Genomic DNA, 16,540 nt, shown 5'->3' with positions numbered 1-16,540 from the left:
AGTAAAGTGCTTTTGAGTACCTTTTTAAAGCGCTATACAAATACAATGTATTATTATTCTTATTATTGTGTGTTAGAGGAGGTTCTTAAAGCCTCAGTGATTCCTCCATTTGTTTGACTTAGAAGACATAAGGTGAGCACGTTTGAGAGATTGCTGAGGCTTTGCATGTGTGCGCTCAGCCATTCCTGTGGGTTTGTGTTTACCTTTGTGTGGGTATATGTGTTTGCTTGTGTGAGTCAGTGCATGTGCAGACACAAATGTGATCACTCCTGAGGCTGTCGCTCTCTGCTCAATAACTCACATGGCAAGGCAGGACCTAATAGACCCTAGCCTAATATCAGCTAATGTCAGAGAGGCTTATAGCTGAGACTACCTGCTGTTTGACTGGAGAGAGAGAGAGAGAGAGAGAGAGAGAGAGAGAGGCGTGAGAAGGGAAATGAATAGGAAAGTAAATGGAAAGAGAAAAGGCTGAACTAAAAGAGTAAAGCTGAGCAAAAGTTAGAGAGCGAGACACTAGGAAAGAGGTAACTGTGAGAGAAATGCAAGCGACAAAAAAACAGATAGCAGTTGGGCACCAAATGTGCATCTCAAGCATGCTGGACTGTGAGCCCGAAGAGTGAATGGATGCAAGGCATATGAATAGCTTTAAGTAGAGTCTGTATACCAAAATCTTTATTTAACATCCAACAAGGTTTCATTCCGTGATGTACGTATGGCAGATCATCAGCGATAACTGCCATATGAGCGGTGGCCATTAGCTAAGCCAGTGGGGCACAACAGAGAGACTCACGTGCACTAAAGTACACATATCTGAATTATTTTCATTACTATGTGTTGTTTCATTACATTTATATTTTGTAGACATTTTAATAATAAGATAAGGCGAGGATCCTGATCCTAACTTGTAAAAGAAGACCGATAGATGGCCTTGTTAATGATGGAGCTTGTTCTGAAACCATTGCTGTTCCTGTTTGTGTGTTTGCCACCTGTAGTCCTGCTGCAGTAGTTAGTCTTGTTCAACTAAAGGGCTAATTCATCATTAAAATGAAAGTGTATTTGTTATTGATTAAACAGCCTCTTCATTTCTCCACTTAAAGACCTAGAGACCATTACACAGAAAACTTGACACTCAATGTATCTCTCTCAAGCCAACCTTTACCTTATGAAGTTCCCAATTTATATTTCACATAAATTATGCTTTAGGAGCAACCAGAAACAAGGACACTTATTTTGTGTATTTAATTAGTTTAGCTGGTGATGCCATTGTGCATTCGTGCTAGACTGATAAATTCACTTGCATGTGCAGCAGCCAGTGAATCAATAGTAGACTGGAGGGTGAAAAATGAGAATATGCAGCATAAATCATTAAACCCTCAGCATAAGAATGAGATGGAGTTGCATCACAGGGGGCAGCTACCTATGCCAGTCCTCCAAAAACGGCTTCAGCCGCCTCCCTCTTTCACTGAAAGAAAACCGCATGGAGTAATTTGTGGACCAGGGCTAAACCCTGAATTAGTGGCGAGATGTTTTTAGTATTGATTAATGAAGTACTGCTGCAGTAGGGAACTGCAGGGTGGCAGCACTTGTAATTTTGTATCCCCTCTGGACTATATCTGTCTTAACTCTTCCCCTTCCACATCCTTCTTTCCCTATCACTATGCCCTGCGTTTCCGTGTGCTGTAAAGTTACCATTCATAAATGATTCACAATAACAATATCAATTCATAAACAGTTTGCCAGCTTCAAGCCATTTGTCAACTGTATGAAGTTTGCTACATGGAGGATTCGCCCACACTCACCTCTGCAAGGCCATACTATAAAGCAGTTAATTACCACCTCTGTTTTGTGATGTTCAAAGACTGCTTTTAAAGATTGGACTCCAGAAACAGCTCTACTTCAGTTAGTCATATCACATTGATAGACAGAATACCAGATAACATAATGATATTTAATTGCGCCTTCATGTCAGTCATATCACTCTGTAATTCCACTGTAAAAAGGGAAGAATACAAAGACTGCCACGCTGTCTTGGCCCATTACTGCTGATCAAATACCAGACGATAAGACTGAGAAAAGCGTGTGATGAGACTCTTAAACATATCTCTTATGTATCATGAAGGCAGAAAATACACCAGGCTTTGGTCAAAGGTGTCGTTCTTTTGGTAGTTGAAGGATGTTGGCTTTACTGATGGATGTACACAGCTAGTATACAAAGATACACACCCACACACTTGCGTAAGTACACCCATACGAGTAAATGGATCAAGGTCTGCTGTCAAGTTTCAGAGCTAGTTCCTGTTTAGTGCTTTAGTTGTTGGGGCAAAGACTCCCATTTGTGAATTTCACAGTTGACAATCACCATTCTGGCAGCGTACAATTCGTAAAGCTATTTTCAATTGCCTTCATCAAAAAGGCAGGAAAAAAAGGTTTGTTTTGTCTTTTGACTGCCTGTTGAGCTCTGCCTCTTGATTGTTGTGCCAAGTACGGAAAGACGACCCCCAGTTGTAGTCTGTTGTCCTCCATCAAGTTCACGAAAGTGCTGCTCTGCTGTCAGTGTGATGGCATGAGAGTGTGTCAGGGATAGAGTTTTTAACTGCTGGTAAGAGGCTCCTCGTAACACTGTGGTGTCTGTGTGTGTGAACGAAAAAGAAATCGAGGGAGATGGAGAGAGAGGGAGGAAATGGAAAAGAGAGAGAGAGAGAGAAGTTTGTCACAATGGACAGACACAAATGGCTGGTTTAGATAAAGTGAGAAAGTGCAAGTGGAGTATTAAAAATTAGAAAAGCAATGGCTTTAATCAGTTTGGCAACAAGCTGGCCTGCATGCCCCCTCACTCTGCATTACCAAGCTTCATCTCTATGGTAATGCTTCCGGCCACCAAGTTAATTTCCACAATTTCCTAAGGCCAACAGAGATATGAAGGTACAAAAAAACATGTCTATGCACACTCCTGTTGTATTTCAGCTGTGTGCATGACCCAGGGGAATAAAAGTGTGTGTGTGTGTGTGTGTGTGTGTGCGTGTGCGTGTGCGTGTGTGTGTGCGTGTGTTAAGGGGACAGAGTGACAAAAACAATGAGTTATGTAATATTGTAGAACAAGAAACAATTTTCATATCATCCTACTCAACGTGTCTCGGTATCCCTGCACCCAGACATATTTTATATCCAAATTTGTTGTGACTAAATAAGATTTTGTATGAAAGATGCTATACTATAGTATATCTGACAGGGACGACATTAATGACCGCTGATTTTGATTGGCCTGGCAGAATTCTGCTCCTTATAAATTAGTCAGCTGTCTACAGTGAATCTCACCTAAGAATACAAATGCACATGCACACAATCAGGGGACACCAAATGTACTCTCCATCAGAGGCTGTTTCATTGACAGCATCTCCCTCCCACGCCTAATCAATAGTGGCCATGAAGAGTCACCACATCTCCTCCTCTCAGCGGAATCATTCATCAACTGAGCAGTGGCTGCAGCTATAATGAGAGATTGTAACACGAGTCTCAAGGTAAACATCTCTGATTGTTTTATTGCGCTACGAATTAGCCGGTTTTCGGATGCTGTCCTTTAATAACTCTTTAATTCTTCATCTTGGGCCTGTGCCCCTGGGTGACATCGGGTGCTTTATCTTTGTTATGACTCATCAGACAGGCCCCATTCGCACCAAGTGTTTATTCAAATAACAGATATTACAGCTATTAAGCATATTACATGCAATTGGATCGGCCACATACTCCGGGCTCATAAGTCTTTGATTGTGCAGTCAAACAAATTAGTTTGCAGTTTCTCAAGGGGACGTGTGGTAACATTTTTAAATGACCAGTTGGATTGATTGATAATGTGAGAGGACATAATAAATGTTTAGGTCAGAGATTCTACGGCGTATTGTAATTCAGATCCATTCATTTCATAATGAATGTGAATTTCTTACATTTGAAATTGGTCATTTCAGACAGTTTTTCACAAGGACCACTTGTTCTGTGTAGTTCCATCAAAGAATATCCACAACAGGTGATGAGGATAACTGTTGCTGAAGTAATAAGGGTCCTGGATTTGGTGTAGCGAACATCAACAGAAAGATGATAAAACTGAAATAAATACAACAATGACAAAATCTTAACTTATAAACCTATTTCAGGAACTGCTCTCACTTTGCCATGTGCCTGGATAAACTCAAGTTAAGACTTGGGGTCAATCTTGACACTCAAACCAATTTATATACTTTAAGACATAATCTACCTCAGAGTAACTAACTCACTTTATTTGTAAACCATTCTCAAATGTACTCTTTTAACTGTTTTGTTTGCATTTGTTCTAATCTTGTTCTGTAGTCATACAAAACTCACCCTGCATTACTGACTCATTATAGTGTGTCTTTATACATTAATTATGCAAGCTCAAAGTTGACCAAATCTCTCAATTTGAAAGTTAAGTCCATGATAACCAACTCTTACAATGAGCTTGTATAAACTGGCTACTTGTGAAACAAAGTAGATTCCGTCTCTCAAATCCAACTCCAGTCTTGCTTCTCAAGTTGCTGATCGGACCGTAAACAATAACTGGCGCAAGGAAGAGAAAGTCTTGTTCCGGAAATCCACCGAACCCCAGAAATGTTGTCCGTTTCCCCCAGAGGCTAAATGGTCGTCAGACCGACAACCGAAGAGATTGTTAAAGTACTACAAACCGTCTACATGGGTAGATACAACCAGAGGTGGTATGCCTTATTAAGGTGAACCGATCCTTGAATCTTTTGAGGTGCACCGCAGCAGCTGACTATAAACTTTTGCAAAATCCAAAGACAATTTTAAATATATGATGTTATTAGACAGTTTGCATAATCCCCCACAGCAAGTTGGCCTGTGTGATGTGTGATAACAATACTATGGATTTAAACTTAAGTGAACATTCTAGGTTCTGATTTCAATTTGCCTTTTTTGCATATTGTGTATATATTTTGTGGTAGAGACAACTGTTTTGAGCAAGGCCCCTTTTTCTTTTGTCTATTCTGCCTTTTGTTGCACGCTTGTCTTTCAAACGCTGGGTAATTATACCATTTAGGAAGGAATCCAAACAGCATGGCAGCCATAGAAATTACAAACACGCTGTGTCATGCTGGATGACATATTTTCTGTTATTTCCCGACTCTCTTGTGTATGTGGAAGGAGAAGATTGGTACGAGACCACGGATGAATGCACACCATAGGATTACTGACCTTATGTACTTGCAGCTGTGCCATGGTATATTAAAAATATATATATTGAAACTTGGTGGAACAACAGGTTTATTTTATTCAGTGTTTCACACTTTTTGTCTTCAGTTGTTTTGTTCTACTTCCAGTCATCCGTAAAAAGCTGAAACCAGATCAGACTTTTGAACATGAAAGATTGATATTGCTCAGAAATATGTTTATTTTGTCAATCCAGAAAGGCATGATACCCCCTTAATAGTTCAAGCAAAGGCATTTCTTCCTCCCTCTTGGTGTTTGTGCATCCACTCAGAATGCTGCAGCCCTGCTTGTCTTCAGCCTTCATAAATTCTCCAACACAACCCCCCTCCTAACTGCACTGCACTGGCACCTAGTGGCTGCTGACATACAGTTCAAAACGCTGTTGTGAGCCTACAAGCAACCAAGGGCACAGCACCCCCCATGTCTCCAGATCTTGAATCAACCCCGCAGTCTTATGTTCAGCTTCTGCTTTGTTGTCCCTCCCTTCTCTGTGGTAAACTGCCCGTCATTCTGCCCTGTCCTGACTCTTCAACCTCTCCACGGTTTGGACTCTTCTCCCCTCTGGCATCACAGTGGAGAAGTAATCTTTCCACCTCAGTCACAACTGCAAATCACTTCCTATCTGACACATTATGGAAACTCTCTTTTGCCTCCAGCTCACCTCTGAACTCCAGCTCCGTGCCCAGCCCTTGTACACTGCATCTGTCACACAAACACAATAGCTAGACATGTGTGGTGGTTACTGTGTAATATGATTATTATGTGCGTACCTGTTTATTAACTGATTTTATTTTCGCTTTTGAGTCCGACGAGGGAACATAAACACACAGAAACATTGATGTTTCTGGACTGATCCTGATGCCATTCGTCTCCGTTTGGCACAGAGAGAGAGCAGCCTCTAGTGGTTAAGAGTATGGCTGTGATTGTTCTCCTTTTCCTACTGTTCAGTTGTTTATTTATTCCTCATTACGGAAAGTGCAGAATCTTTGATTTCACACACGCTCTCAGTGTCATAACTTCTGCACTCTAGTGTTATTCTGTAAGTGGTCATTAAAGTGTGGGAGGATGCAGTTCCGTCTAAACGGAGCGTGACTATTAAAAAGTAATAGACTGACATTAAAATTTGGATGGGGAAATATGTTTGGCCTTCAACTCCACCAAACTTGGTTCACAATTACCAACTCGTATCTATAGTACATTTCACACGTTAGCAATAGTGGTTTTTTTTTAATATAAAACCTCATCATTCTGATTGCTTTAACCTAAGTGTTAAAGTTAAAGTTGCCTAACCTCAACTCAAACATTACATTTTTTTGTTTTGACATTGCATAACTTAATGTATTGTTCTGTCGAGGTTCTGCTCAAGTTTTTTTACAGTAATTTGCAAGAATATTTAACTTGTTTATTGCTGAGATTTGGTATTATGGGGACTCATCGCAATACATCTTAACAGCACATTTCATGAGGCATTACACATAAATCCAGTTTAATGCAGCTAGACTGTAAATTGTATGCCTTTTACTTTTTGAAGAGCTACTTCCTTATTCAGCCTTGACCTAAGGTTACACATGCTCAATTAGCAGCTGAGGTAGAACAGCAACTCTGATAATCAGAATATAGCCTTTGTAAGCTTGGCACCAAGGATTTGTATGTGTATTCAATACTGTATCCTCTGGGAATAAGGGAGTCTTTGTTGGTGCTTGCATCAGTCCACGAAGGCAGCCTCTAAATTAGTGGAAAAGAGCATCCTGCATGGCTTACAGTTTGCTGAAACAGTTAGGGTTCCTCATTGTTTGGGGAGCTGTTTCGAAGCCAGGACATACAGTCATCTCTGGAAACTATGGATGCACGTATAATTGATTTTCTGAACCGATGGGTTAGAAGCCCAACAATTGTTTCTAACATTGGTTTTCTGAATTTCAAAGTGTGTTTCAAACCTGTAGAGTAGGCCTACAATGAGTCTCTTAAACAATGGGCCCTCTAATTGGTTACAGCTTGTGGTCCTGGAGACACCTACTATAGGGGAAACTACCACAGAGGTGGCTTTGATTACCATACCAGGTGTTTTCATGTCTGTGGTAATACTTTGTCATCATAATATTGTCAAAACCATGGACGATTCAGTCACCAAACTTTAATAGATCAAATGAAGGCCGTGGTCGAAGATGGGTATGGTCCGAGCAAGGGCACCGGAAGTAAGGAGGCAGGAACTGAGGAAGGTTCATACACTTTTACATTTGGCGTCGTGGCTGGAGTGATCTGGTCTTTAGTTATTGCTATTTTTGGTTAGCCTCCTCTTTGGCAGATGAATCACAATCTTTAAACGACATGTAGGAAAATGTGACAGAGAAAGAATGAAGGCGATCAGTGGCGGATGTAGTTTTCCAATAGAAGCCATTATGGAAAAAGCACCAGTTGAGTCTTGAGGTTGTAGATAATGAACTGAGATGCTGAATGGAGTGAGTATGGTTTAATGTGTCCTATCAGTGCTGTGATGTGAGGATGAGGTTCCTACACGGACAAAACAGCACAAGAGCCAATTACCTCAGACAATGTTTCGATAAGTACCACTCAATATAAGTTACACAGTCACAAACTCGGATAGATATACTCACTCAAACTATGCGTGAGCACATGCTCTTTCTCTCTATCTCTTACACATCACACACACACACACAGGGATTTGAAATTAGGTGACTTGTAGATAGCCCTCATGCCTATTATAAACTCAGATGGACAGATACAGGCTGAAACACACACAGAGACACAAAAAGATTTTTCTAAACTGACTTGTAGATAGCTCTTATCTGCGCCAGAATGCCTGCGATTGGGGAGGACAGAGCAGGTGTAGCTGAAAGAGTGAACAAGAGACAGCAGGAAGAATGGAGGCAGAGAGAGCAAATGCAAAAGAGTTACCGCTGAGGACAAGGCTCAACAAGCAGGGAACAATTGCAACACTCTATTATGAGAGAAATACTGACATTGACGAATGGCTGGCACACACACAGAAGAATAAAAATGACTTCCATGTGAGGCATGAGCCACTTTACGCTTTAATAATCCGATATATCTTTACACTCTGAATTGGAATAGAACAAAGGGCAGGAAGAGACATGGAGAATGAGAGAAAGAAGGAGAGGAGAAAGAATGAGAGTCGGAGCTTAAATATACATGCATGAACTGGTCTCGACTATTTGTTATCTTACCAGATACAACTTGTAAATCTTGTGTTTTGGAGATTCTTATTCAAATGGGAAGGCTTTGCCACTCAAGTAGGATTGGAGTCCTGTTTGGCCAGGAGGGAGCCCAGTGTCCACTGGCCGTAATGAGCACACATGGGTACTGAATGAAACATGAGTAAATACACAAGTTTGCTAGCATTGCCCCAGCGAGTCCAGGCTCACATGTGGTCTGGTGCACAGAAGGTTGTTAAGTGTGGTAAGGCTGCGTAGGTGTGTCAATTAATGGGCTGGGTACAGTACCTTGAAAGAGTATAGATTAATCCAGGAGTAGATATTAATATAGAAAAGCTAATCCTGTCTTAAACATTTTTTTTCTTAAATGATGCAAATGAAGTCCTGGATAAAGTGTAATTGCCATCAATTAATTCCAGCCACCTGTGTTAATCCTCATTAGTGCGAGTACGACACACATCTCTGGCCTGAGATGTGAGCGGCTCATGAGAGCTTGAACAGATGACAAAGCCCATAGTTCAATAGAATCAAACAAAATGATCATGAATATGCATATGTTCTGTCACTGCAAAAGACAATTTGCCAGTCATTTTATTTTGTATATACATAGATATGCTTGAATTGTTTTGTTTGTTTTTTTTACACATAAACACAATGTACGCATTAAACAAGCTAACGGTTTCCCCCCTGTTTCCAGTCTACCCAGCTGCTGGCATGAGTCTGGTTTCAACTGTCTCATCTAAGTCTCCGTCAGCAAGTGAATAAGCGTGTATTTCCGAGAATGTCTTTCTATTTCTTTAAGCTTATTATATGCACAATACCAGCTAAGAGGAATTCAGCCATCATGCCTTTCTCTGTAAAGGTCTACTGGTAGAAACACAGTGCAAGTTGAGGGTGAACTACGGGAGCCCAGAGAGGCTAGTGAGAGGAAAAATGTAGGTGATCCATTTTCAAAAAAAAGCTTTTACCAGGTGAAATTAAGCTTCAAGATTTTAACCTTTTTGCATCTATGAAAACAGGTGAGTTTTTGTGTGTGTGTGTGTACATAGTGTGTTAGCAAGTTATGTAAAATGACTGTCATGTATTTCTTTTGACTGAAAATTAATTTGAATCTGCCATTAGGGAAAATAAAAATGCTTTTAGTCTTATTTAGACCATGGGTAGTGCACTTAAGCTTCCTGTGGTGAGAATGAGTACTGGTTTCACTCATGGCAAATTCACACTGGTGGCTGGTCTTCTATAGACTGTCACTCACAGCAGACATTTTGACTTCTGCTTCCAGGAAAAGCATAGGTGTAAATGATGGCTCTGTTCCACTTAAGTCTTCATATCATTGGGTTAGCACACACATTAGTATGTCCCTGAAGCTAATTCAGTCACTACAAATGTTATTAGTTACACCTGTGTTGAAAAAGTCAAAAAGTCTGCCTTGAGGAAGTTCTACGTATGTCAGGTTTGCTGCTCGTTAAGCTAAAGCTCATTAAAACAAGTCAGTCTCGTCCCGAGGTGAGATAAAGTAGCAATGGCCAGCTAACGGCTAAACCATATTGTTACCAATTGTATAAGATTGAGATGATTTTTCTTGAAAGACACACACATGGCTCACAAACCACATTGATATGTTTGGGTTGTATTGATATGGATAAATGTCTCCTCTTCTAATGAGCTGTCAGCAGAATAGATGCTTCAAACTTGCTTCCTGCCGCATACGCACACAGTATATACACACAAACACAAAGAACTATGGTCTCACAGGAACCACATCAACAGAAATCTTCAGCATTGACATCTTGACTCTTCTGAATTTGCTGTCTCGCCACTTAACCTGTGTTTTCCCTCAAGGGTAAAAGAAGGAGGAGAAGGTTGATGACATTTAATGATTTGATGTGTACTCGGGCACTGCAATGAGGCAATGAGGCACGAGTCTTAACACTCTTTTATATCTTTCAAATAGGGCAAATTTTGTTTTTGAGCAACACCCTCTTAAATTGTGTGTTTTTTCAACCCTACAATGTGAATGAAAAGAGAAGAAGGAGAAAAGGAGCTCCTTGTAGGACAGTCCACATCTGGGCTTGAAAAATCCATAAAGCTACATATCATCTTGGTCGACGCTCCTCCAGTGGTTCTCTGAGCCTCAGCGTGAAGCTGGCTGATTTAATTTCGCAATCAATATGTTTTCTGTGAGCATAAGCCACGGTAATCTTTTTACAGCACCTCTTCGCTTCCTCTCTCCTCTCATCCTCTACCCTTGAGTCAACCCTGGCATTGTAACACTAAGGCTGGCATTGCGTCTAACAGGCTTTGTGGTTAGAAGAAGAAAGAAAGAAAGAAGAAACCATTTTTATTGTCATATACATATACACATACACGAAATTTGCCTTCTGCATTTGACCCATCCCTGTATATAGGGAGCAGTGGACTGCAATGACAGGCGCCCGGGGAGCCGGGGGTTCAGTGTCTTGCTCAGGGACACTACGACACGTGACACATCCCAGTCGAGGATCGAACCGTTGACCCTGCGGTTACCAGACAACCCTCTTAACCCAGTCCCGTGGCTTAGAAGACGCAAAGAGAGAGAGAGAGAAAAGAAAAAGAGGAACGGGATGAAAAATAATCATATCGAGGAGAGTCTCTGTGGCACGAGGTCTGCGCTCTGAGACTTGGTCCCATAAAAGTGGATTATGGGAAATAGGTTGCAGCTGCTTGCCGTGCTCTTAGAATGCAGCGAGGCAACTCATCTTTTTGACAGGAACTGCTTTGGTTCAACCAGAACGGTCCATCTACCGAAGAAAAATGGAGCGGAGCGTTCACAATCTCTCTACTTGTAAGACTACTGGTATTTATTTTGCAAGATGTATATTTGTGCACTGCGATACAGCATGGTGGTACAAATGGGAGAAGGAAAAAGGCTGGAAAAAAATGTTTAGATCATAATTTCAAATGTATTAACTCCGTGTGCATGTGCCTTCTTTGTTACCTCTCACTAGAGAGAGACAGTATGTGGGTCTTCTACCTTTCACATTACCATTTTTTGTTGTTCTTACCGTCTCCAGCTGAGAGAAAGGAAGAGATTCCAGGGGGTCTGTCTTATCTTTGCCTGCAGCTGTCCATTCTGCCCTCAAATTGAGGGACACAACTGTTTTCTTTATTTGTCCGCCAAGCATCGTACACACACACACACACACACACACACACACATTCTCACATGTGTTGGCTTTGTACCCATGTTTATTGATGTTTACACAAACAGTGAGGAAATCTTTAATTATGTCACTCGTGGATGGAACAAATTACAGTGACGACAAGAAAGCATCTGTGTTGATCTGTGTTTAAATATTTTCCCAATAATCGTGGGTAACCGATAAGTCAAGCGCCTTCATTCCAACCAAGAAATATCAGCACATGAAACATTCTCACTGAAAAAAAACTTGTGGGGATAGAAATTCTCCAAATCCCTGTCTCTGAATGAAGCCAGAAGCTGCACACTGGAGCATGTTGGGATTGTAGATATGTATTGTTGAGTTGTTTTCATGGAGATTAGAATGTGTAGCTGCACCCTTGACTATCAAATACAACCTTTAGATAAAGTAAAGGTTGTTGTAATTGTTTGGTAACTTTTTGGTACAAACTGTTGCTGGACAGCATCCTTGTAAATACTTGGCAATTATTGATGTACCACAATGTCTATTACCTCCAGTTTTAAGGAACTAAATGTTTGCACTTTCTTACATCTGTCTTTCCCAGGGACAACAACTTCATCAAGGACTTTCCCCAACTAGCGGATGGTCTCATGGTCATCCCCTTACCGGTAGAGGAACAATGCCGGGGGGTGTTGTCCGAGCCGCTGCCCAACCTGCAGCTCCTCTCAGGTGAGGGTGTGTGTGTTTGGGGATATAGCCTTTTTTCTTATCTGTCTCTCATGTTGAGAGTAATGGCAGCGCTATTATCCCTCTGTGATCTATTCATGGTCGCTTACTAAATTAATTCTGACCTGACTAGAGCCAATATGACTCCCTAAAAAAAGAGAAAAACACAGCAGCGTATTAAAAAACTATTTTTTCTGTGAAATACCCTCGAAATATCTTGGTCATGAGACATTTTAACATTGTCCATTGTGTGAATTTTGTGAAATCCAGAGTGCAAGATTATTTACAAAGATGTCGGCTTGTCCTTGAGTATTGTGTTAAACCTTAAACCCCATCTCAAAATGCTTTCATAAACACAGTATTATGCACACACACACACATGTACTGGACCTTCTAAACTCTAAACACTTAACGTCCCGTTTCATCCTTTTATCCTTTCCTTGACTGTTCCACCCCATTTTGCGGGGGAACGGAGTCACTTGGCTTCAAACCTGCACCTCCACCTCTGCTCCCTAATCCCTCCATTAGCTAAATTGGCATTTGATCCAGATTGACCCCTGAGATTTTTACTTTGGTTCGGCTTTCACCAGAATTGTACTCACACACACACACACACACACACACACACACACACACACACTTAAAACTAAATTGGCCTTTTTTTCACAGTGCATGAATGTCTCAGGTGTAAAACATTTTCCAGAGGCACAGGATCAAGGTTCCCATAAGCAGTTTATTTTTTTTTTTCTCCCTCGCTCTTCACTTTTGTGGCTTTGCTTCTAAACCGGTGTGAAAGTTTGATAATTGAATTGCAGAGAAAGTCAAGATTGCTCCCTCTTCTAAATGTCAGCAATCCAATTGGAGTTCAAGTTGCACTATATATCTGCCGTTGATCCGGGAGCAGCTGGGATATATGGGCTGTGATAATAAATGATGTTATGGCAATAATGGATAACAACAGATCTGCAATAAATGGTTCAAATGACATGATGGATTTTATTTATGTGTTCATTTATTTTGAATTTCAGCATCTTTTTTATGAATCTGAGTTTTGGAATTTGTTTTAAATTGTTGTTACTTGTCTTTCTTTCATCTCTCCTGAATTAAATCTCCTTGTTTTCTCTTTTTTCTCTCTTTCTTAGGGGATGCCCAGTTTAGTGAGGCAGCGGGCTATCCTATGGTTCAACAGTGGAGAGTGCGTAGCAACCTGTACAAAGTCAAGCTCAGCTCCATCACCTTATCCACAGGTCAGTGTTTGTCATGCTAAGAAATCAGATGGTCAAATTATTTAAAGCACCTCACGTTAAATGTAACATTAGTGATTATTTGTGTATCTGTCTGGCCCCGAACCAGCTTTTTTCCCCGTTAATTGCACATCTACATATCTAACGGATCCGTCTGGATACAAAATCACAAATCCCCCATTTCCTTCTTGTTCTGGCAGGCTTTTCGAAGGTGCTGAAGACGCTGTCAGCGGAGAGCACACGCGAGGAGCTGCTGGCTTTTCTCCAGCAATATGGCAGCCACTATGCATCCGAGGCCCTGTACGGTTCCGAGCTCAGCTGCAGCATCTACTTCCCCAGCAAGAAGGCCCAGCAGCAGCTCTGGCTGCAGTACCAGAAAGGTGAGTGTGCTGACAGACAGGAAGGAAGGAAGGCCAAAATCACATTGAGGCTGAATTATATCGGGGTTATTAGAGATGCCACACATTCTATATACAGTTGTGTGAAAAAGTGTTTGCCCCCTTCCTGATTTCTTATTTTTTTGCATGTTTGTCACACTTAAATGTTTCAGATCATCAGACAAATTTAAATATTAGACAAAGATAACACAAGTAAACACAAAATGCAGTTTTTAAATGAAGGTTTTCATTATTAAGGGGAAAAAAAATCCAAACCTACATGGCCCTGTGTGAAAAAGTGATTGCCCCCTAAACCTAATAACTGGTTGGGCCACCCTTAGCAGCAACAACTGCAATCAAGCGTTTGCGATAACTGGCAATGAGTCTTTTACAGCGCTGTAGAGGAATTTTGGCCCACTCATCTTTGCAGAATTGTTGTAATTCAGCCACATTGGAGGGTTTTCGAGCATGAACCGCCTTTTTAAGGTCATGCCACAGCATCTCAATCGGATTCAGGTCGGGACTTTGACTAGGCCACTCCAAAGTCTTCGTTTTGTTTTTCTTAAGCCATTCAGAGGTGGACTTGCTGGTGTGTTTTGGATCATTGTCCTGCTGCAGAACCCAAGTGTGCTTCAGCTTGAGGTCACGAACAGATGGCCGGACATTCTCCTTCAGGATTTTTTGGTAGACAGCAGAATTCATGGTTCCATTTACCACAGCAAGTCTTCCAGGTCCTGAAGCAGCAAAACAGCCCCAGACCATCACACTACCACCACCATATTTTACTGTTGGTATGATGTTCCTTTTCTGAAATGCCATGTTACTTTTACGCCATATGTAATGGGACATACACCTTCCAAAAAGTTCAACTTTTGTCTCGTCAGTCCACAGAGTATTTTCCCAAAAGTCTTGGGGATCATCAAGATGTTTTCTGGCAAAACTGAGACGAGCCTTTATGTTCTTTTTGCTCAGCAGTGGTTTTCGTCTTGGAACTCTGCCATGCAGGCCATTTTTGCCCAGTCTCTTTCTTATGGTGGAGTCATGAACACTGACCTTAATTGAGGCAAGTGAGGCCTGCAGTTCTTTGGATGTTGTTCTGGGGTCTTTTGTGACCTCTTGGATGAGTCGTCGCTGCGCTCTTTGGGTAATTTTGGTCGGCCGGCCACTCCTGGGAAGGTTCACCACTGTTCCATGTTTTGGCTAGAGAAATTCAACTCAGCTTTCCAAAGATGTGATAAACCACAGTTAATGTATGTTTTAACAGGGTGGGGGGGCAATCACTTTTTCACACAGGGCCATGTAGGTTTGGATTTTTTTTTCCCCCTTAATAATAAAAACCTTCATTTAAAAACTGCATTTTGTGTTTACTTGTGTTATCTTTGTCTAATATTTAAATTTGTTTGATGATCTGAAACATTTAAGTGTGACAAACATGCAAAAGAATAAGAAATCAGGAAGGGGGCAAACACTTTTTCACACAACTGTATATATATATATTCATTTAGATTTATGTGAGATATACAAATACACAGCCAAACTAAGAAGAGCAAGATTTACTGTAGTTTAACAGGAGGAAGGGTTATACTTTGTCTGACTATAGATTAAACTGGGTTATGTTTAAAGACGTCATCCTGCCAGAATTCGCCTCCTGGTTAAAAGGCAGCATAAGCTGCATGAATTGAATTAAACTTCAGTGGGACTTAATATCCCAAAAGCATCTTGCAGCACTGTTCCATTTAAATGTGTTTTTTTGTTTAATCCTGTTCATCTGGGATCCAAAAACAGTGCTGATTTTCAGTCTAGCGATTCAATTTGGTTGATTGGCACATGGGTTTCCAAAAGAAATACTCTTACATAGCTTGTAGAGAAAGAGAAAAACAGATTTTGGGTGAAGGGGGACCAGGGTTGAACCCCCACACCCCATATAACAAATCCGTTTAATGACAACATGCTTTATGGCAGGGACAGGATCCATGCGCCACAGAGGAATAAGATTTAATTTCATCTAAAATCTACAATACGTGGTGGAGCAATCATGTGGAATGAAACGCATTACTTAACCTGATAGAAAGAAATGCTGTTTTCAGTAGTTGTGGAAAGTAATTGATTCAATTTACAACTTTGAGCTACTGGTACGTTATTTGATTATGTCCATTTTTGCTACTTTTGATTAAGATTCACATACAAAACATAAGATTGGCTTAAGAAATACATTGCGATCGATTACACTGCCCAACTGTAGATAAAGCAGTTCAAATTAGATCCATCCCAAAACCTACAATTCTTACATTATTGTGCCTAAATATTATTCCAATATGATGACAAGGACCATCCGACTGTGTGAAGCCTTTTGATTTTGTTACTTAAAGGGCCTTTTTTACTTTTACATTTATTTGTAACTGTCTTTATATACTGTTACTGAAGTAAAGGATCTGAATACTTCAGATCCCACCACTGCTTTTGAACATTACACTCTTCATGGGATTCAAAAGCCTTCAATATTGAATGGTTATTAATTTTGTTCTTATCACACTCCACTTACAGCATAATATGTTGAAATGGTACTCTACAGCCAACCAATTACGGTAACAAGAGGTTTTCTTTGACTGCCGTCACACAAA

At 40.7% G+C, this 16,540-nt stretch overlaps 1 protein-coding gene across 3 annotated transcripts in view; it reads left to right on the top strand.

The window, feature by feature from the left end:
- Positions 1-16,540, top strand: part of astn2 (astrotactin 2) — a 186,627-nt gene that overhangs the window by 118,033 nt on the left and 52,054 nt on the right. For all 3 annotated transcript variants that reach the window (XM_031859969.1, XM_031859971.1, XM_031859970.1), the window contains 3 exons: positions 12,177-12,301; positions 13,441-13,545; positions 13,743-13,922. In XM_031859969.1, coding sequence (XP_031715829.1) covers positions 12,177-12,301; positions 13,441-13,545; positions 13,743-13,922 — 410 coding nt within the window. The remainder of the gene's footprint in view (positions 1-12,176; positions 12,302-13,440; positions 13,546-13,742; positions 13,923-16,540) is intronic.

Source organism: Anarrhichthys ocellatus, unplaced genomic scaffold (assembly GCF_004355925.1).
Source record: "Anarrhichthys ocellatus isolate YVR2014 unplaced genomic scaffold, GSC_Weel_1.0 scaffold23, whole genome shotgun sequence".
NCBI classification, from domain to species: Eukaryota; Metazoa; Chordata; class Actinopteri; order Perciformes; family Anarhichadidae; genus Anarrhichthys; species Anarrhichthys ocellatus.
Note: the sequence above shows the minus strand (reverse complement) of the source record. Positions and strands in the feature narration are given on the sequence as shown.